Source organism: Puma concolor, chromosome D1 (assembly GCF_028749965.1).
Source record: "Puma concolor isolate L17-30 chromosome D1, mPumCon1.1.hap2, whole genome shotgun sequence".
In the NCBI taxonomy this organism is placed as follows: Eukaryota; Metazoa; Chordata; class Mammalia; order Carnivora; family Felidae; genus Puma; species Puma concolor.
The window spans coordinates 7,818,122-7,838,633 of record NC_141676.1 but is presented as its reverse complement, the minus strand read 5'-3'; the positions used below and the strand labels follow the sequence as shown (position 1 = coordinate 7,838,633).

Sequence of the window (20,512 nt, the reverse complement as noted above, 5' to 3'; positions counted from 1 at the left end):
TCCCGGCTGGGTTGCACTGGGGCGTCACAGAGCCCCCCAAGTCTGCAGCTCCAGCCCACCCGCCCCACACATTCAATTCAGGTAGTTTGCCAGGGGAGGGGTCTTTTGCCACCCAGTGAGTGGCCTGTGTTCTACCCCGGGGTGAGCCGACCCAGGGTATAAGGTCGTGGCCCTTCCGGGCGTAAACTGCGGTGGGGGGATGCTCCAGCCTGGGCAGGGGCGGGGGCGGGGAGGTCTACTTTGAGCCCCTCTGAATTGTGCCCAAAGGGGGCGGCAGTGAGGCCTTGGGGGGAGGCAGGACCTTTGGTGACCGAGGCTACTGGCCATGGCACCTGCTGCCCTCCAGCTGGAGGGAGTCCTTCCATCCAGGTCTGCCCCTGCCCTGGACAGAGAGACCGAGGGTGGGGTTGGCCCAAAGCCACCACCCAAGACCCTGCACCCACTGGCCCTTGGGCATCACTGCTCTCTGGCTTCCAGTCCAGCCCCTCTTTGGGTGAGAGTGGCTTGCTGAGGGCCCAGGGAGAGGCAGCAAGTGTCCCAAGATCACACAGCAGGCCAGAGGGCCCCTCCTCCTCACTCAGGCTGCGGAACCTCCCGGGCTTGTCAGGTGGGGAGCTAGGTCCTGCCTGGGGGGCAGGGCCTACTCTCCCCAGGCTCCCCCGAGGCCAGGAGGGAGGGCTCGTGCCTCCCCAAACACAAATCCCAGGCAACTTCTAGGAGCGGCGCCCAGGGCAGGGCAGGGAAGCCCCAATTCATTACCAAGATGGAAAATGACACTTCTCTGCACGCTTCCCCAGGAGAGGGGCTGATTTATGACTGCGCCAGGGCCCGGGACATTCGTCAGCGCGGCGCGACGCGCACGCCGTCTGCGGGGGCATTAATAGCCGTGTTATTAGCCACCGGCGTGAAAGATGCCCTGCGGATCGGCTATTTGCTGTTATTTATTATAAAGGCGCGCCAGCCCGGCAGCGGGCCGAAAGGCGTCACGATCGCTGGGAGCCCGAGCTCGGCCCCTGCCCACCTGGCCTCCCTCCCCCCATCCCTACCACGTGTCCCCCACTCCCCGGTCATTTGTCCCTATTCAACTCCCAGCCCCTAGGAGGGGCTGGGGGCAATTCCTGGAACCCACCGCTGCTCCCCCAGGCCTGTGCCCCAAATATTTATGGAGACTCTGCTCAGCGCCGGGCTCTGTTTCTGGTGAGCTGTGCGACTTCCTTCCATCCCAAGGCAGAAAGGCAAAGAGAAACAAACCGGGCTGTGGGGCTGGGCCAATATGGGTTGGCGCCCCATCCCTCCTGTCGTGAGCAGTGTGACCTCGGGCACATCCCTTCCGCTCCCTGAATGTGCTCCCCTTTGTGCGCTGGGGGCGCAGTCTCTGCAGGGCTGTGGCCAGCTGGAGGGGAGGGGAGGTCATGAAGGAGCCAGCATGCAGCAGGTGCTCCCCCTTGCCAGCTACTGCCACTAATGGGTCCCAGCCCCTAGGGCCAGAAGGATCCACGGACCTGTCGGTAGGGGAAGCCGCCCCCATGAGCCCCTGTGTTGGCCACTGTGCACCATCACCCTCCTTGTGCCGACCTTCTGGGAAAGGGTTTGAGAGTTCAGAGCCAAGGCTGGAGGAGGAGGGCAGGGGGAGGAGTGGCTGCGGCTGCTGGGGGTTATCTCTCTGCCCCGGACCAATCCCTTCCGCTCTCTGGGCCTCGGTTTTTCCTCCTCTGTGAAAGGCAGATAATTTCCAAAGTCCTGTACCTCCCCGATTCCGGGGTCCTGAGGGTAGGCTCCACCCTTGCGCATACCTGTGGGGTGGGAGGAGAGAGGCCAACTTAAGAAGGCAAGGCTGGCCTCTGGGGCCTGGAGGTAGATCTGTGGTTGGGCAGCACCAGGTCGTAAGAGATGAGCAGGGGGGCAGACAGGGGTCTTCCTCAGGTTTCTCTCTCTGGGGCTGGGGAGGTCCCCCCTGGGCAGGTGAGAGGGCAGGAAAGACACCTGGGAAGGGAAGGGCACTGGACGGCGAGTCCAGGGCCCGGGTTTGTGTCCAGCTCCTCCCCCAGCAGTGAGTGGCACGATTCAGACAAGTCAGTCCTTTTTCCTCTCTGGGCTGTCATGCTGAGGGCACCTGAGTCGTTATCACCTCCTAGGGTGGGGCTGAAGGGCGGCCGGCCTCTCCCGCGTCTCTCCCGCTGCCTGCTTCTAGGCTTCAGATTGTGGGGCCTCCCTTTTGGCATCGTCCTGCACTCGTGCGTTCAACAGAGGTCTACGAGCATTCCCGTGCCAGGCTCTGTACTAGGCTGGTGAACAGGACAGAACATGCCCTGGGTTATAGGAATTCCCATTCTAGTGGGGAGGGCTGGATAATCAATTCACGATCGATACACAGGACGGTCTGCCCAGGAGCAGGGCCCGCGTCTAAGGGATGCCACACAGCTCCTACGGGGTCCCATCCCCAGCCGGCTCCCAGACTCTGCTTTAGTATCAATAAACATCACCATACCCAGTCTCTCCCTCCGCCCCTGGCTGCTAGGATCCTGCTGGCCGCTTAGAAGCCCAGCCGCGCTGACCCTGCAAACCCAGGGGTCGCTGCCTATTCTCGGGGGCTGGCACCAGCCCTCCACTGCTGCCTTCTCTCTTCCTTCCTTCTGGCCCCCCGGCAAAAAAGGCCGTCACATCCCTCTTCGGCCTCCCGAAACTCCCCTTCCTTTCCTTTTTTCCTTCCCCAAAGGAATTAAGCCTCAGTCCCGGCAGCTTTACTAAAAACGCACACAGACAGACAGAAATATCAGGTGCAGGAATATCTTATTAAATAACGCGGGGAGAGAGAGAGAAACAAAATTACACGTGTCTCCTTTCATCCCCCCACTCCCTCCCGGCCCTGAATAGTTTAATATCGAACACTGTTATCAATATAATTAACCTCCTAAGACACAATTTTAAAGTCTTGTTTTTTAAAGGGATTTGCATTCTCTGAAGTTCAGGACATCCCGCTGCCCGGCACCGCCCAGACGGCCCACGTGGGGAGGTGAACTCGAGGTACATTTTTAGTGGATTTGCATACCTGTCTGCAATTACCGCCAGTGGTAACAGCTGATGCATAATGCATGCGGCATGAAATTAGAAAAATAATTAACTTTAGGGTTTAAAAGAATCCCCTACCCCCGCCCTCCCCTCCCACTACAAGTTCTCAATGGCACCCGTGGATAAGAGCAGGAGCAGAGTTGTGCAGGCCTGGGCTGGGAGGGCCTTGAGGGTCGTGGCCGCCAGCCCCCTGCCGGAAGGAGGTACCTCCAGTGGGCTCAGACTGGCCTGGGCCTCAACTAGGGCTTGGAACAGGCCCGCTCACCCAGAAGTCTCAGGGTCCCCCCTCCACCTCTGGCCCACACTTCACATCTATACCTGCAGGGGGCGCTACCTGCTGCTAAGAACAGCGAAGGGTCCCCTGTTCCGAATGGAATGCTGCATCAGGCCCTCTGCTCAGGGCTGCTCAGGCTTGCAAACAACCGTAGCTTACACCCAGGGAAGCGGATCACTTATGGTGCCGTCTTACGGAGGAAGGCCTGAGACCTGAGGCCACCCTCAGCAGGTGGGGCAGCTGGACGGAGCCCAGGCGAGCCCCCTGGGCTATCTGCCTTACAGGGGTGGGGGTGAGGGGAGCCTGGAGGTGGGGGGAGCTCTTGCCAGGCCTCGCTGAGCTCCAGGAGGCAGAGGCCAGCCCCCTGCCCCATGGCCCTCCTCTTTCCGTGTTGCCTGTAGGTGAGCTGGAGAGGTGGGGAAGGAAGTGTGGGGCCCCTCGTTAACTTGAACAAAGGTTTGCTGAGGACTCACCACAGGTATGGAGGTGATCCTGCCTTGGTGAAGCTCCCTGCCTGGGTGGAGGGAAGGGGGGGAGGGAGTCTTGGCTCCTTTTGGGGCCAGGGTCCCCTGTCTCTCCCCTTCTGGGCTGAGAAGCTGCTTCCGTCCCTAGTCTGCTCACCACATCTTGCTCCGGCCTCCGGCCCTGCTGTTCCAGTAAGGACCCGAGGGCCTGGCAAGGTTTAGGGAAAACACAATGAATGCCCATTGCTGAAGAGAAGGACCGGAAAGCGGAGGGGGAGGGGCTCCCTGGCCAAACTCGGCCAAGACAGCCGGACAGCTGCCCTGAGTGGGTCACAGGAGCTCCTTGGGGCCCCTCCCAGGACAGGATGGAGCAGCCCTTCCTTCTAAAACCACGCGTCCTGTGCTGGGCCCTCCGCGCCACCCTGTCTTGTCATCTTCCGGGGAGAGTGGGGCTCTCGGCAGCATGTTACAGAGGAGGAAGCTGAGGCCCAGAGAGGCGTCGCTGCAGTTCACGCAATTGGGAGCTGGTGAGGCCAGGTTCGAACCCAGCTCTGTTGTTCCCCTCCTTGATGCTGGTTCCCACGCCTCCTTCTTGGGGTGGGCACCACCTGGAATTTTCTGATTCCTAAAGTGGGGGCTGAGACTGTGCCTGGCCCTTCGGGGCACCCAGCCTCGGGACGTCCCCAGACGAGTTGCCTTCCCTGGTGAACAGGAAGGCAGGCCAGGGCCCGGGGGCAGGAGGAGGCCCGCCCTGCCTTCCCTCTCCTGCCCGGGACCTCCAGCTCCTTCTAGAAACATGCTCATACCTAACTGTGCCCCCCAGGACCTGCAGCGGTAGATACCAGCTCCTATCCAGCATGCCCGGGGCCTGGCTAGGCCTTGTGTCCTGCAGCTGCCCCCCGCAGGCGCCCTCACGCCAACCCTCCCTCCCAACTGGACCCCCCAGGAGTCCCTGGGCCTCTGGCAACCCAGCTTGATGGGACTTGGGGACGACACCAAGCCAGGGGTTCCCGACAGGGAGGTGCCCCCATTCAGCTGGCAAAAAAATAACCACCAGTGAAGTGGTTGTGAGCAAAGCCAACATGGAGTCAGCCTTGCAGAGGCTTCTGGGGAAAGCTTCCTGGAGGGGGCTCTAAGGTGAAGTCTTGGGGAGGAGTAGAAGCTGGCTCAGCCAGGCTTGAGCAGGGGAGGGGGCGTTGGTGTCCAAAGATCAGGAACAGCACGGAGCAACGGCCCAGAGGGAGCATGAGGGAGGTCAAGGCCTTTAGGAATCGGGGGCTGGGCTGCGTCTCAGAGTTCCAGGGGGACCAAGGCGAGAGCTGAGCGATGAGCCCCACCGATTACTCCACATCCCTTCCCGGGGCCTGGACAGCTCCCCATGAGAGAGAGGCTGGAGCAGCCTGGGGTAACCCAGGAGGGTCGTGGTGTTGCTGGGCCAGCTCTGTGTGGCCCAGGCTGTAAGCTTGAGGCGTGGGGCTGTGGATGCACAGTTTGAGGTAGAGGGGACCCGGCGTCACAGCGATTGACAAGGGGTCCCTATCAGGAGGCAGCTTGGGCTACAGGCTCCCAGTCTACCCTGGAGGCACGACAGAGGCAGTGGGGTGAAGAAGGGGTCCCTGGAGAGCAGAGGAAAGAGATAAGCAGAGCCTAGGCAGGCGTGCCTGGGGGCAGTCAGAGAATCGAGGCAGCTTTTATACCTCATGCGTCGGGTATGTACAGGTTTACGAGGGTAACTGTGCACGTATTTTCTCATTGAGCCCTCAATAGTAAGTTCCCCTTACAGGAGAACTACTATGAACGCGTTTATAGATGAGGAAATTGAAGCTCAGAGAGGCCAAGCAACTTGTGTAAGATCCCATAGTGGCAGAGGTAGGACTCGAACCCAGGTTCCTCTGCCGTGCAAGACGGCAGGAGCTAGTGACTGATGGAGAATGCCAAGAATGATGTTCCAGGTCCCCCCTTGGCTACTGGGAGTCTATATACCTCCAGTCTGAGCCACCTCCCTGCTCCCTTCCCAGGGAAGGATCCTGCTGTCAGTCACGGAGCTGGTAAGTCGTAACTCACATCATGCTGAAGTCTGCGGAATCCGCACAAGTGACCCCGTAAAAGACGGGCAATTTACCGGGTTTAATTTGATGGCCATATAAACCATCAAACACACAACAAAGGAATAAAAAGGCCACCTGGCACCCAGGCAATTAAAGGCTCCTCCAGCAAGGCATGCCTCTTCCTCCCCACCCCCCAGGCCCTGCCCTGCTTTGCAGCCTTGGGGAAGGGGCGGCGAGGGGAAGCTTGAGCCAAGATGGATGAGGCCCGCAGACAGGGGAAGGGAAAGGCCTTGGGTTCCTGCCTCCCAAATGCTTCTTGGTTATCCATCAGGCATCTCTGAAAGGTGCAATTTAGACTCTATTATGATGCCAGGGCCTCTGGAAGCTGAGGGCTGTGGCCATGAGCTGAGCAGGCACCGGAAACTGATGTCTGTGCCAGAGAATGTGGTGGCTGGCCTTGGCTTTGGCCTTAACAAGTCCGCCCCTTGCTCAGGGCACTGCCCCAAAATGGCCAAGCCCAGGAGCCACCCACATCCCCTGTGCCAGGACTCGGCAGCTGACAGATCAGAGAAGGTGTGTATCCTCCGGCCAGATGCTGGGCCCCGGGACAGAAGGATTCAGACGTGACCTCTGAGACCAAGGCAAGGTGGCCTTTGAGTAGGCCTGAGCCTTCCTGTCCCCAGCACCTGCTCTAGCCCTGCCTCTTTGCTCCTAAGCATCTTGAGACAGGATACCCAGGCTCCATAACCTTCGTGTGTATGTGACAGGCTGGCATAGGTACAAACGCGCATCTGTGACGGGCGATGGGTGAGACCTGGCTGGTTGGTACACCCCCGCCCCCCGCACCCCCCCCCCCCGTGCCTGGGTTTATCCCTGTCCTCTGAAGGCCAGCACGTCCAGGTCTGTGCAGCAGCTCTGTTTCGAGCCTGTCCTCTTGTATAGTTTGGGCCGGTGCCCTTCTCAATCCTGGATGTAATGAGAGGTGAGGGAATCTGGTCGGACAAGGGCCAGGCAGTGTGGGATGCCCACGCTCCAGCTGGATTTTACAGGATGACTCCCGCTGACGCTGAGGGCAGGAGGGCTGGGCAGCACGGTGCAGGGCTCTGGAGGGGGACAAGAGAGGGGAGTGGGCCAGGGCAGCCGAGCCAGGGACACAAAGACGATCGAGAAATCCCCCAAGTGCAAGCTCGAGTGCAGGAAGCAGAGACCGACTCTAAGTCCCAAGGGGCGGGGCTGGGCGTGGGCTCAGGACCCATAGCCTGGGCTGGGAAACGTGCTTCAAGGAAACAGGCAGGAATAAGCAGGCAAGTGTCCTCAGCCCCTGGGGCCAGCAGGTGCTTGTAGAAGGGGGCTTACGCTGACTTCAGGAGCCCAGAGTGTTGGACAGGGTCTCATCATTCCCCCGCTTTGTCCGGGCTTTCCACGGGGTCCCTCTGGCCCCACGCACAGACCCCATGCACCCTTCCCCCTTGCCCTCACTTGCTTCTAGCCAGCTGCCCTCTGCTGGCCCTTGACCTGCCTCGGGTCCACCTCATGGACGAAACTTCCTGCGGCTAACAGGGCCCGAGGAGGCTTAGTGCGCTAACCATGGACAAAGCCTGAGCTTGCTCCCGAGGGCCTCGGAGCTGCCGAGATGATCTGCCCAAAGGCCCCTATAAATGCAGATGAGGGGCACGAGTGTGTAGGGGTGAGTGGAGGCATTCCTGCCTTGCTCGGCACCTCGGTGATCACCGATGCCAAGCCACACCAGGCCTACACAGCCCACGGTCCCTGCCCTTGAGCACCTGAAATTTAGTAGGGGACGTTAAAGCACTAACCCCCCAACGGTACAACCTGCGGCCCACAGAGATGGGCACGAGATGAAGCACCACAAACCCAGCGGCCCGGGTTCTGGCCTGGGCGCCCCTTACCACTTCTCAAGTGGTCTTGGGTATGCTAACATCTGTGAGCTTGAGTCTTCTCTTCTGTCCAGTGGGACTCAGAAGAGCATTGACCTCAGGTTTGCTGGGAAGGTTAAGTGACTTAAACATTCATAAAGCTCTAGGAGAGGTCTACACTATACTGGGAGCCACCGTCCCGCCAGAATGGAATCCCAAGCGGCTGGAACGCGGGCTGGCCCGTGGTGGGGGCTCCCTAAAGATCTGCTGGATGGCTGGATGGACGAGTGGGTGGATGGGTGGACACATGGATGGAGCAGAGGGAGGCTCTGTCTGCTAGGAAGGCCTAGCAGGGGAGGGGACATTTGAGCATGGTCCTGAAGGGTGAAGATGGCTTTGCTAGACGGATCAGAGCGGTCGTCCCGGGCATTGAGAGGGACGGACAAGGGAGAGGTTTGATGTGGCTGAGAAATGGAGATGTTCAGTCCCCGGCGCATGAGAGAGGTTCCCCACTGACTCATTCGGTGAGCAGGGTCCTCACTCTGCTCCGGACACCAGGCTGGGCCGGCTTCGGGCTGGGGCCGCAGCTCACAGTCCGAGAGGCAGTTGATCGGGTCCCGCCGTGGAAAAGCCTTCGTGCACCTAGAGGCACGCGGCAGACCTTTGCCAGCTGCACGAAGACACCTTCCCGGCTGAGGGTGAAGGATGATTTCTCCTTAATTGATTTTTTACTATGAACAGTAAAATAATATGAGAGAAATCTATGCGGCAATTTCTCCATTTGTGAAAACCGAAATTACACCTTGCAGCCGGTTGCTTCAGCATGGACCCCTCCCTCTTTTTATTTGTGTCATTTTTTTAAATGCAAGAAAACAGATACATACTTACATACATATATATATACACACACACATATATATATACATATAGAACAGGTATATATATTATATATATATTTATGGAACAGGTATATATATATTTATGGAACAGGTATATATATATTTATGGAATAGGTATATATATATATACGTATATATGTATACATGTATACATACATACAAATGAAAGTTGCATGATTTGGGAAGGGTGTGGAATAATTTCCCGCACAACACAGAATGCAGAGCTAGGGAGGGCACGTCTGATAAAGGAGTTTTCTGTAAATACACAAGAAAGTGATTCCGTTGACACCTCATTGTTCTGTCTATAAAATGCATGAGTGACAAACAGGACATGTTGTTTTAACACCAGACAATGAAGCTCCTTGCTCTCCACTGCTCACCAGTGGCTAATGCTGGCAGCTTCTTTTTTTGTAGGTTCTACTGACACCCCCCCCCCCCCGCCCCCTCTTTGAGGCTCACAGGCCTCATGGAAACAAGCTTCTCCTTCAGACCCTGGGTACGAGCCAGATAGGGATGCGAGTTTCCGTTCCAGTGAGAAATAGCGGCTCTGAATCCATAAAACACGCCTTAAATCCATCCCATCAACATTGACCAGCCACTTTCACCATTAGCCATAAAGACTGGCTTAGTGTGAAGTCTTGAAAGAAGAATCAGAAACCGCGGCGTGGCTCTCACTAAATTAACCTCACCCGCGGCTCGAAATCGCCGTCCGGGAGGCCCGAGACCGTGGCCGCCCCATCTTTGCTCCTGATGAGATTTGACGTGGGCCAGGCGTCGTTAGAGTCTGACCTCAGCCCGAGGGATCACCTGGGACGTAACCTTGGCACACAAAGGGCCGCGGGGCGTGCGCCTCCAGGCTTGACCTCTGCCCCGCGGTGACCCCCTGGCGGCCGGCGGGTGGGCGCCGTGACTGGCTCTCACCGCACGTGTCTTGTGCCCGTTGCAGGTGTTGAGGCTCCAGATCGGGCGGGGCCCGGCTCCCCCAGCCGTCCACCATGGTGGCGGCACACCCCACCGCCACCGCCGCCGCCACCCCTGCTGCCACCGTCACAGCCACCGTCGTGATGACCACGGCCACCATGGACCTGCGGGACTGGCTCTTCCTCTGCTACGGGCTCATCGCCTTCCTGACGGAGGTCATCGACAGCACCACCTGCCCCTCGGTGTGCCGCTGCGACAACGGCTTCATCTACTGCAACGACCGGGGACTCACCTCCATCCCCGCCGACATCCCCGACGACGCCACCACCCTCTACCTGCAGAACAACCAGATCAACAACGCCGGCATCCCCCAGGACCTCAAGACCAAGGTCAACGTGCAGGTCATCTACCTGTACGAGAACGACCTGGACGAGTTCCCCGTCAACCTGCCCCGCTCCCTGCGGGAGCTCCACCTGCAGGACAACAACGTGCGCGCCATCGCCAGGGACTCGCTGGCCCGCATCCCGCTGCTGGAGAAGCTACACCTGGACGACAACTCCGTGTCCACCGTCAGCATCGAAGAGGACGCCTTTGCCGACAGTAAGCAGCTCAAGCTGCTGTTCCTGAGCCGGAACCACCTGAGCAGCATCCCCTCGGGGCTGCCCCGCACGCTGGAGGAGCTGCGGCTGGACGACAACCGCATCTCCACCATCCCGCTGCACGCCTTCAAGGGCCTCAACAGCCTGCGGCGCCTGGTGCTCGATGGCAACCTGCTGGCCAACCAGCGCATCGCCGACGACACCTTCAGCCGCCTGCAGAACCTCACCGAGCTCTCGCTGGTGCGCAACTCCCTGGCCGCGCCCCCGCTCAACCTGCCCAGCGCCCACCTGCAGAAGCTCTACCTACAGGACAACGCCATCAGCCACATCCCCTACAACACGCTGGCCAAGATGCGTGAACTGGAGCGCCTGGACCTGTCCAACAACAACCTCACCACGCTGCCCCGGGGCCTGTTCGACGACCTGGAGAGCCTGGCCCAGCTGCTACTCCGGAACAACCCCTGGTTCTGCGGCTGCAACCTCATGTGGCTGCGGGACTGGGTGAAGGCGCGGGCGGCCGTGGTCAACGTGCGCGGCCTCATGTGCCAGGGCCCCGAGAAGGTCCGGGGCATGGCCATCAAGGACATCACCAGCGAGATGGACGAGTGCTTCGAGACGGGGGCGCAGGGCGGCGCGGCCAACGCCGCGGCCAAGACCACGGCCGGCGACCACGCCTCTGCCACCACACCCCAGGGCTCGCTCTTCACCCTCAAGGCCAAGAGGCCAGGGCTGCGCCTCCCCGACTCCAGCCTCGACTACCCCATGGCCACGGGCGATGGCGCCAAGACCCTGGTCATCCACGTGAAGCCCCTGACGGCGGACTCCATCCGAATCACGTGGAAGGCCACGCTCCCCGCCTCCTCTTTCCGGCTCAGCTGGCTGCGCCTGGGCCACAGCCCGGCCGTGGGCTCCATCACGGAGACGCTGGTGCAGGGGGACAAGACAGAGTACCTGCTCACGGCTTTGGAGCCCAAGTCTACCTATATCATCTGCATGGTCACCATGGAGACCGGCAACACCTACGTGGCTGACGAGACGCCCGTGTGCGCCAAGGCAGAGACGGCCGACAGCCACGGCCCCACCACCACGCTTAACCAGGAGCAGAACGCAGACCCCATGGCAGGCCTGCCCCTGGCGGGCATCATCGGTGGGGCCGTGGCCCTCGTCTTCCTCTTCCTGGTCCTGGGGGCCATCTGCTGGTATGTGCACCGGGCCGGAGAGCTGCTGACCCGAGATCGGGCCTACAATCGGGGCAGCCGGAAAAAGGATGACTATATGGAGTCAGGGACCAAGAAGGACAACTCGATTCTGGAAATCCGAGGCCCCGGACTGCAGATGTTGCCCATCAACCCTTACCGCGCCAAAGAGGAGTACGTGGTCCACACCATCTTCCCCTCCAACGGCAGCAGCCTCTGCAAGGGCACGCACACCATCGGCTACGGCACCACGCGGGGCTACCGGGACGGTGGCATCCCCGACATAGACTACACCTACACATGATGCCAGCCACCCGGGCCGCCTCCGCCCCAGCTCCCGCCTCCTCCCGGCCTGGCGACGACGTGGCTTTGCCCCAGCCTGCTGCCATCCCATAGAGCAAGGAAGAGAAATTCCACGACGACTTGCCCGGCAGAAAGCAAAGTTTGGGAAGGGTTGACGATTTTATAGAACGCGACAGTGAAAGAAAAAAAAAATTTTTTTTTTTTTTTCTAAAGAATAGAAGGTAGGAGGGGGATTTGACGTTGGTGAAGACATAATTTATACCAAATTATGCCAGCTGGGGAAGGAAAGACTAAAAATAATATGGCAGGCAGGGTTGGGTCAGGGTTTTTTTATTTTTTATTTTTTATTTTTTATTTTTTATTTTTTCCTGAACTGGAAAGATACTACCTGTACAGCGTCTGTGTATGCCTCACGCTCTGTTCAGGGCCGTCACAAAAGAGCCGTCAGAGAGAACAGCCAACACGCGAGGCCCCCATGCGGCTCCCGCTGCTGGCTGCTCGTTGGTGACAACGTGATGGAAAGTTTTCAGGCTCCTCACAAAGGAGAGGGGGAAGAAGAGATCCTTCGCTATGGAGATATTGTCTGGAAACCCCTTCCCTGGTTCTTTCCGTACCATTTCCCTTGCAGGTTTGCAAGAAAGAGCACGTCTTTCGCTGCATTCTTTGAACGATGGTGTGGTCGATTAAAAAGCAAACTTTCTTGTTCCTATGCCGCAACCCTCTTCAGTTCCGTGCACCATACTCCGTGGAAGCCCCACGGGAGCGGTGGGTTTCCCAGCCACTCGGAGGTGCACCTATCTACCTGGCTATCTCTATGTCGTGTCTCTAAATACAGATGGGTAGATAGAGCCACATACGCGGTCCTTAACTACTTCTTGGGTCAGTTCGTACGATTTTCCTGAGATAATAGAGTCACGAAAATGTTGTTTTCTCCTAGAAATCATTGAGTAAGTAGACAAAGTGTCTTGGCGGGGGGGGGGGGGGGGGGGCAGACAATGCTGTTCCTAAAGGCGGAGGTGTATCTGTCCTGGTCGGGTGGCTCAGGAGACCCTAGGGAAGGGGTGGTCTCGGTGCGACCCTGTCTCAGGTTGGCCAGAGCTGGGCTGCACTCCTTTCTGATACAGAGAAACGCTTTCTCTGACTGCCAGTGTCCTTGTCTCTCTCTCTCTCTCTCTCTCTCTCTGTCTCTGTCTCTCTCCCCGCCGCCCCCCCCCCCCCCCAACACACAGATACAGTCACCTCAACAGCGACTTTCTGTGTTTCCTCTGTGCTGTATGCTTCCTCCCGGGACAGGTAATTGGTGCAGGGACTTTTTCTTTTTCTTTTTCTTCTTTTTTTTTTTTTTTTTTTATCAGCTGATTAGACCTAATGGTTTCCATGGCTGCTCACACAAAGCCCAGAAAAAGACATGAAAATTCTCAGAAGAGCCCTGGGAGACAGCAACCCCCCACCCCCACCCCCGCCGAACGCAGAACACTCAGCCGCACCCACCCCTGGCACCCTGCTCCGGAGAGGGGAAGACCAGAGCTCCAGAAAGGCCAGCAACGGAAGGGTACGGATCTGGGGCCCTCGGAAGAATTCAGGTTTTATTTCCTCCCTCTGGAACCCGTGTCGCCACCATTTATCAACTGGCATTGCGATTTGGTGAGCCGTGAGATTAAAACCATAATGAAATAATGGCAGCAGATCTGGAAAGAAGGGCGGGGCGGTGCCTAGCCTTCTGCCGCCTCCCGCGCCCCGGCACCCAGGGAGCTTGGGTCACCACCTGTCAACGACGGGCCGCTTGTGCTCTGCCGCAGAGGAGCGATGTCAAAGGAGAGGCACTGGTCCGAGGGCAGGGAGGATGAGAAGGTGTCCAGCTCCTGGTGGTGGCGTTTTCAAAAGGCCTCGACTGCTTTGACAAAAAGCCAAAGGCGGGGACAGGGAGCTGAACACAGGGCCGCCAGGACGGGCCCGGGGGCCGGCCACTCGCCGCTCGTGACAACATGTGACTGGCCCCTTCGGTGAAGAGGCAGGGTTTGAAAGAAGTGGACAACAGCCGCCTGAGCGGGGTGGACGAGAGCAGGTCTCGCCTGACGGGGAATGCCAGCTCCCCAGCCCCAGGGAGAGGCGGAGGGCATGGACAGCTCGCTCTAAACTAAGCCTCCCACCCCCTCACCCCCCCAGCCCGCCCTTCCCCACTTGAATCATTTTCTCATACAATGAGATCAGGAGAGAGATTTTTTCCAAGCCTTAATTTCATGTCTCTGTGAAGGTCGCCCTCCCTTTGACCTGCAGCGCCCCCGACTCAGGCCCTTTCCGGCAGCCTGGGGAGGAGCGGAGGGTAGGTGAGGATGTGGGGCATTGGCTCAGGAAGCAGGGGCGGGGGGGTGGGAGGGACCGAAGCCCGAGGTCCCTGCTGTTTCAGAAATGAGGTCCCCTCCCTCAGGGCACCACCCATGCCTTCTCCCGGTGTCCCAGTCCTCGGCCTCCCCACGGCCCCCCTCCAAGTCCCTACTGCGGCCATGCTTGGTCCCCCAATCTTACTCCGGGTCCTCCTTTCTCCTTGTACCACACCGGGGAGAGGTCAAATCATCCATCCTCTTAGAGGGTAGGAAGGCATTTGGGGAACGGCAGGTGGCCCTGTAGAGCAAGGGCCGGAAAGGCCTGCGGGCCTCCAAGGCCAGGCCTGGGCAGTAAACTTCCCTCCCCCACAGCACAAAGCAGGCCAGAGCCACCTGGGCCTGAGGACACTCGGGTCTCCTGCTCCGGGGGCTCAGGTGGGGGCTTCCCATGGGCTCGCTGCAGGCGTCCCCCTGAGGACAGTGGACACTCGCCAGCCAGGCCCTGGGGCCCGCTCTCACGCATCCCACCTCAGCATCAGACATCCTTCCAGAGTCCTTTCTGAGCGAAGCTCCCAAAATTCTGCCTTCTCCCGGCCCCTCGAGCCAAGGAGGGGGCCTGAAGCCACATCCACTCTGAAACCATGTCCCCTCCTGGTCCAGCTCGTCTGAGTGTCCTCATAACACAACGAGAGATGCTGCAGGGGTGCCCGCCGCACCCCCCCCCAGCACCCCAGCAGCGCGTGAGGATTCAGGAGCCAGGGCAGATTCTGTCTAGAATCTCCCCTCTGTGGGCGGCCGCCCTGACCCTTGCAGCCTCGAACTAGCCAGAACACCCTTGGCCTCAGCGTTGATGAGTGTATTTTGTGGCATTTATAGCAGGTTTTAAGTTTAAAAAAAAAAAAAAAAGCCCACGACACTTCTTTGGTTAAGTGGTTTACCCTTCGTGGTAATTAGACGTAGTGATTAGAATCTCTTTTCTATTACATGGCAATTTTCCTTTAAATTTCCCCTGAAGAAAAAGAAGAAGAAGAAGAAGAAGAAGAAGAAGAAGAAGAAGAAGAAGAAGAAGAAGAAGAAGGAGAAAAAGGGAAAGAAAAGGCAAGGAAGGAGGGAAGGCAGGGCCAGGCGAGTAATTTGCATTTTGCGAATGAGGCCTCTTGTAAGCTCAGCTCAGGCGTGGGGCCCAACGTATGGAATGCTTAAGAGATTACTAAGAATAAAATCTATTAATTAGTCATACTCAATTCCGCAGACATGATGTGCATCAAAAGCTTCTTTTCTTCCCTTTTCTCCTTCCCTCTTCCTGCGGCCTCCCCGAGGAAACCTCCATCTTCTCTAAATTGGCTCCGGCTTCCTGGGCTGCCTCCACGGTAACATGGCAGCCGTGTGGCTGACTAGAGGGCCTCCCCCATCCAGGGCTGGGATGCCAGGTTTGGGGGCAGGAGCTGGGGCATTGGTCCCTTCTGGCTATGAGTGACAAACTGGCAGGGGAGGTGACAACAGCTGGCAGGATGCAGTGGCTGGGGGCGGGGGGGCGGGGCAGGCTTCCCCACCCAGAGCCCAGAGCCCATGCCTGCCTTGTGCCTCTTCTCCCTCCCTCTTAGGGATCTAGGGAGATCCACCAGGAGCAGAAGGTGAGTCAGGAAGGGTTTCCAGAGAGGTGGAGGGAAAGCGTGCTTTGTAAATCCACAGCCTCGGTTTCCCCTTCCGCAGAGTAGAGGGTGGGCTGAGGCAGGAGTCTGGCTACACCCAAAAAAGCTGGGTGTTCCACAGGCCAAGTAAGGGCTCCCCCCCTTCCACTGATTCTGGAAGGTTCTAGTTGGTCCAGTGCAGGTGACGGAGGCCCAGAGCAGGAGGGATGAGTCAGGTGAGGATCCCTGCGGCATCTGAGAAGGGCTGGGCAGCCTGCCCAGGATGCACCTGAGCCTCCCTCCTTCACCTGCTTGGAGCCCAGGAAGGAAGAGAGGACACCCCCCCCCCCCCACTACCAATGGCAGCTCAAGTCCCAAAGCCAACCCACTCCACTCTAGAAATCTGCTTCCTGTGGAACACGCCAGGGAGAAGGACGGGGCTTCTGAGCCTCACGCTTATGAAAAATACAACAAGGAAAATTGGATGCGGCAGACAGGGCGCAACGGAGCTGGGAAGGCAACCAGGAGAGAGCTGGGGCGTTTGCTGGAAGGAGGGGCCTCAGGGTGCACAGCGGCCTGTGTCCCCAAGGACCAGACCTTGCTCTCGGGGCCAGGAACACAGCCAGGCTCAGCTGTGGCCATCCCAGGCGTCCATGTCCCCTCCCTGCACTCAGATCAGTGCAGGTGATGGGCGGAGGCCCCGAGCTGGATTGGCGCCAGAGTGAGTGCTAACAAGCAATTCACAGCCCTGCACAGGCCTTCCAGAATGCAGACAGAGGAGGCATCTTTTTTCTTAAGGAGGGATAAAAAGGCTCAAAAATGCAAATCATTACCGTTTACAACCAAGCGAGTCTGCTAAATTGATTAGAAGAGATTAAACTCCTTGGAGGTGAAGGGAACGGGGGATTTTTTCGCATTTTATGAACCTGTCCCCCGTGGCACTGTGCAAAGCGGGGATTTTCCGGCCCGGCTCGGGGGCTGCCCCTGCACAGCGCCAGGAGGAGCTGGGGGTCCATGGCGGCCGACACCACGCAGGCTGGAGTGCTCAGAAACGGCGCTGCATTGGACAGAGACTGGGCTCAAGCACTACCCTCAGGGAAGGCAGTTCTGCCTTCCTCCAGTGCCTCGTGCAGGGGGCCTCTGGGCCCGGGGGGGGTTACGTCTGACCTACACAGGTCACTCAGAAGCAGTCCCAGCTCCCAGCAGAGGCTCTGCCCCTGCCCTCCAGGTTCTGTCTGCCTTCGGGGTGAAAAGCGAGGTGAAGTGGTTAGGCTAGTTCCTTAGAGGCTAAGACTCTAGGGCCATGAGCTTTTCTGCCTCCTTTCTGTCCCAGGGCAGGCCTGTGACTCATTCGGTGCTGCGGTGAAAGCAGAGTGGGGCCAGTCCTAAAGGGAACGCTGAAGGTCAGGGAAGAGAAACTCTGGGCCAGCGGAGGAGTTCGATAGTGAGCCCTCTGTCCCTGGGAGCATTCAAGCACTTGATGGGGATGTGGCAGATTATTTTCCTGCCTCGGCCAAAAGCCTGGTTCTTTGACTAGAAGGTCCTGGTTTCCCCCTTACTTTATCATACCCCAGGGCCCCGTAAGGAAGATATCAAGAGATGTTGACTGGGTTGCTCAAAACGACCAGTGTCCCCTGAAAAACCCCAGGTCAGGGCCATCCCACCGTCAGGTGGCCCAGCCCCGTCAAAGAACTGCTGGGGCCACCGGAGATGCTGCCAGGGTCCCATCCTCAGTATCCAAGAGGCACCGGGAGAGGAAGTGCATACCCCAGCACTCCTTCTCAGAGTCTGGATCTGGAGGTTGGAGGGTGACCCGCCCCCTGCGGCGGGTCCCTGGCTGCCCCCCACCCCCACCCCCCCAACCTGCTCTCCGTGCCAGGGCCCCTGCCCCGCTGAGCTCCCTCCGCTGTCCCACCACGGGCCCTCTTTCCCACTCAAAGCACTCGGCACTTCCGGCTCAATCCATCCATCCCGGCCAGGTTGACGGCTGCCTGGGGCATTTTTCACTCTGTGTTTTTAAGCATTTACCATTTCTTTTGAAATGGTCCAAGTAGTTGCCTGAAATATCCACGCCTGCTTCTTTAGAAACACTCACAAAAAGATTCCCTTGGCTCTTGGGTACCCCCCCTCCCCACCCCTTACTCCCCCCACCTCTGCATTTTTAATATATTGTTTCTCTCTGGTTTTGGAAATTCTGTTGTTGCTGGGGTCAGACCCGCATTCTCACTGTAAGCGGGATGGTAGGTGTGCCTAAGGCCCCCGATGCCGCAGGGGCAAAGCCAGGCTTTTCTCCATGTCGCCCCTGAAGACAGCAGACCTTCAGTCTGGGGGCAGCTCCCGCCCTGCTCCCCGCTGGAGAGCCCGGCAGGCCCTGGGCTTTTTGAGACCACTGTCACTGCCCCCTCGCACTCTGTTACTAAAGTGCCCGGCTTATGCTGGGAGGGCAGTCTGGGCATGCTTGAGGGCACCTGGTTCCCTGTGCGGGGGGCTGACCAGGTCCCCACGTCCTAGCAAAGCTAGCCCCTAAGGCACTTGTGGCCACCACCGTGCCCTGGCCCGTCTTCCCCACACCTACCCACGCCATCATCACCCTCCACCTGAAAACCCAAGAGGCCGAGTCTAGAGAGTCTTTGCAGGAAGGTCCTTACTGCCACCGCCCCTAAATCTGTTTTACGGCCATCAGGGTGCACGTCCCCGTGCTCCTCTGTGCCGGGTCCCTGAGGCCCAGCACAGCGCCTGGCACACAGGGGTGCTCTGTCTTCTCTTCTCTGATCCTCCCTTCCCTTCTTGTCCACCCCCTCGGGCTCAGGTCAGAGGGCCCAGGCGGATGGATGTGTTGGCAACGGCCTCCCTCCCATCCTGCCCCTGCCTCACCGCAGCCAGCACAGGGAGGGGCTCCTCTAAGCGGCTTTTCCTCTCAGAAGCGGTCCCTTGGCCCCACCGATCACCAGCTGTGAGCCTGAGGGGGAGAGCCCGCCATTTGGCGAGATCTAGCAGCCAGCCGGCAGTGACTCAGTTTCCTGTCTCCCAGCTGAGCCTCAGGTGGGTGACGAGGAGGGCAGAGAACTGGGTGCCGTCCCACCTTGTCTGCCACTCCCATCCAGAAGCCCTGCGCGCCCAGCCACCCATCTGGAGGAACCAACCTGGCTTTCTCCTGCAGACAGAAAAACCAATGCGACAGGAGCCAACAGTCAAAGCCGCAGCAGACACGGGGCCGCCACACGCTCGTCTCCCTGGAGCCGGGCCGCCCGGGGCACTTTCACCTGCCCTGCGCAGGGGCCCTGTTTGTAGAGTCCCACCCAGCTCCGGACGGCCTGGTTTTCGAAAGGTTCTGGGCACCCAGGAGGCAGACAGAGGACCCCGAAGCTGGCCTTAGGTGTTTTTATTTTATTTTATTTTTTTAACCCGGCCCAGCTGAGAAACCCACCCTGGCGTCCAGGGCCCAGTGCCAGGCTGCAGCACGGGGGGGATTCTCTGGATGGAGGGCCCTGGTGCCTTCCGGCTCGTAAAGAGGTGCTGAGAGCCGTGGGGAGGAGGCAAAATAGCCCAGCACTGGAGGGTCTGTCATCTGAGAGGGGGAGAGATGGTGCGGAAGGGTGGGGGAGGCTGCGGGGTTGTGAACACAGGCGCGCCACAGGCGTAGCAGGGTCGCACGGTTCGGCTGGCTGGAGCGGCCGCCTGCTAATTATGAATGTCACCAGGCAGGTGTGAGCCAGGAGGTAAAGGGGAAGAGTAAACGAAAAGAAAACCCCACGCGTGGGCACTGCAGAGTGAAGGTTTTTTAAGAGCCACCAACAGCAGTTCCCTTGCCCGATGTTAAAAGGTTCTCTGTATCTCATTTGGTATTGTAAAGATTTCTGGAGCCACCCGGCGCTTCGCCCAGGGGGCTCCCGGTTCCAGCAGTCAGAGGAGGAGAGGGCCAGGGAGGGAGGAGGGGGTGGGTCCCTGCGCTCCGGGAGGCAGGCTTTCCCGGCCGCACGATGGCACAGGGAGGGCCGGCCCGGTCTCTGGAAAGCCGGTGCCCAAGGCCCCTTCTGCCTTCCCGGCCGCCCTCGCTTCCCCGTGAAGCCCCGGCCTTCCTCACCCGCAGGATGGGCCCTGTGAGGCCACCGGCCGCCCGCTCCTTGTCCTTTCCCTCTCTCTCTCTCAAGGCTAAAGCAGTCTCGGGGGGCTGAGCGATGGGGCCACGTCCACGGCTGCCTGCTGCCGCCCGAGACCCGGGCCTGCCCGCCTCGCTCCCGACCTCGCCCCCCCAGACGGGGGGCGGTTTTTCGGAAAACTGAGACACCCAGACACCCACCACGAAACAACACAAACCAAAGTGCACTGCGGACCGCCCTCTGGCCTCCTTCTCGTAGGTGCCTTGCAACTTCAATGTTGAGATGAATGTGATTAACTATTTGGTCCTTTTTTCTGTTTGTCTGTTTTCATATAAAATGTCCAAGTCCACTTTCCTTGTCGTTTCTTGAAATAAACAGAAAGATTTAACTTTTACAGTCATCTCGGCTGCTGACTCGGCTTGTGGCCCGGCGTGCCAGGGGCCAGGTGCCTGCGGCACATGTGGGCTCGACGGCCCCCACCCCTCCCCGGGCCTCTCCTCTCCGGGGTTCAGCTCTGCTTGTGGGGGTCCCACCGGCCCGGAGTGGTGGCCTGGCACAGAGCGGAGACGCCGGGCTAAGTTCCCTGGGGCACGGTCGGGATCAAGATAATGATTCTGCCGCGGGGAGGAGGGACCTCCGCCCCCATCCCGTTGGTCCTGGGAAGGTGGACCGCCAGCTGAAGGCAGATGCCGAGGGGGTCTCCACGTGGACATGTATTTGTGGGAGCCGTGGATTACCCCACGTGGGCCCCTAGGTAAGACTGGACGCGCACGGGCACTGCAGACACGGGCTGTTCCTCTACCTGGT

At 59.1% G+C, this 20,512-nt stretch overlaps 2 protein-coding genes and 1 long non-coding RNA gene across 3 annotated transcripts in view; 2 read left to right on the top strand and 1 right to left on the bottom strand.

The window, feature by feature from the left end:
* Positions 1-9,544, top strand: part of LOC147576396 (uncharacterized) — a 70,444-nt gene extending 60,900 nt beyond the window's left edge. The window contains exon 3 of the long non-coding RNA XR_015240741.1: positions 9,046-9,544. This is a non-coding gene — a long non-coding RNA (uncharacterized LOC147576396). The remainder of the gene's footprint in view (positions 1-9,045) is intronic.
* Positions 1-20,512, bottom strand: part of MACROD1 (mono-ADP ribosylhydrolase 1) — a 144,163-nt gene that overhangs the window by 91,388 nt on the left and 32,263 nt on the right.
* On the top strand, positions 9,625-12,791 carry FLRT1 (fibronectin leucine rich transmembrane protein 1). The gene has a single exon (XM_025915588.2). It carries the CDS (start codon positions 9,627-9,629, stop codon positions 11,649-11,651), a length of 2,025 nt encoding a protein of 674 aa, XP_025771373.2. The 5' UTR covers positions 9,625-9,626; the 3' UTR covers positions 11,652-12,791.

What these genes read in the sequence shown, in the direction of transcription:
- FLRT1 (XM_025915588.2), top strand. Translation starts at nt 9,627, where the DNA reads ATGGTGGCGGCACACCCCACCGCCACCGCCGCCGCCACCCCTGCTGCC.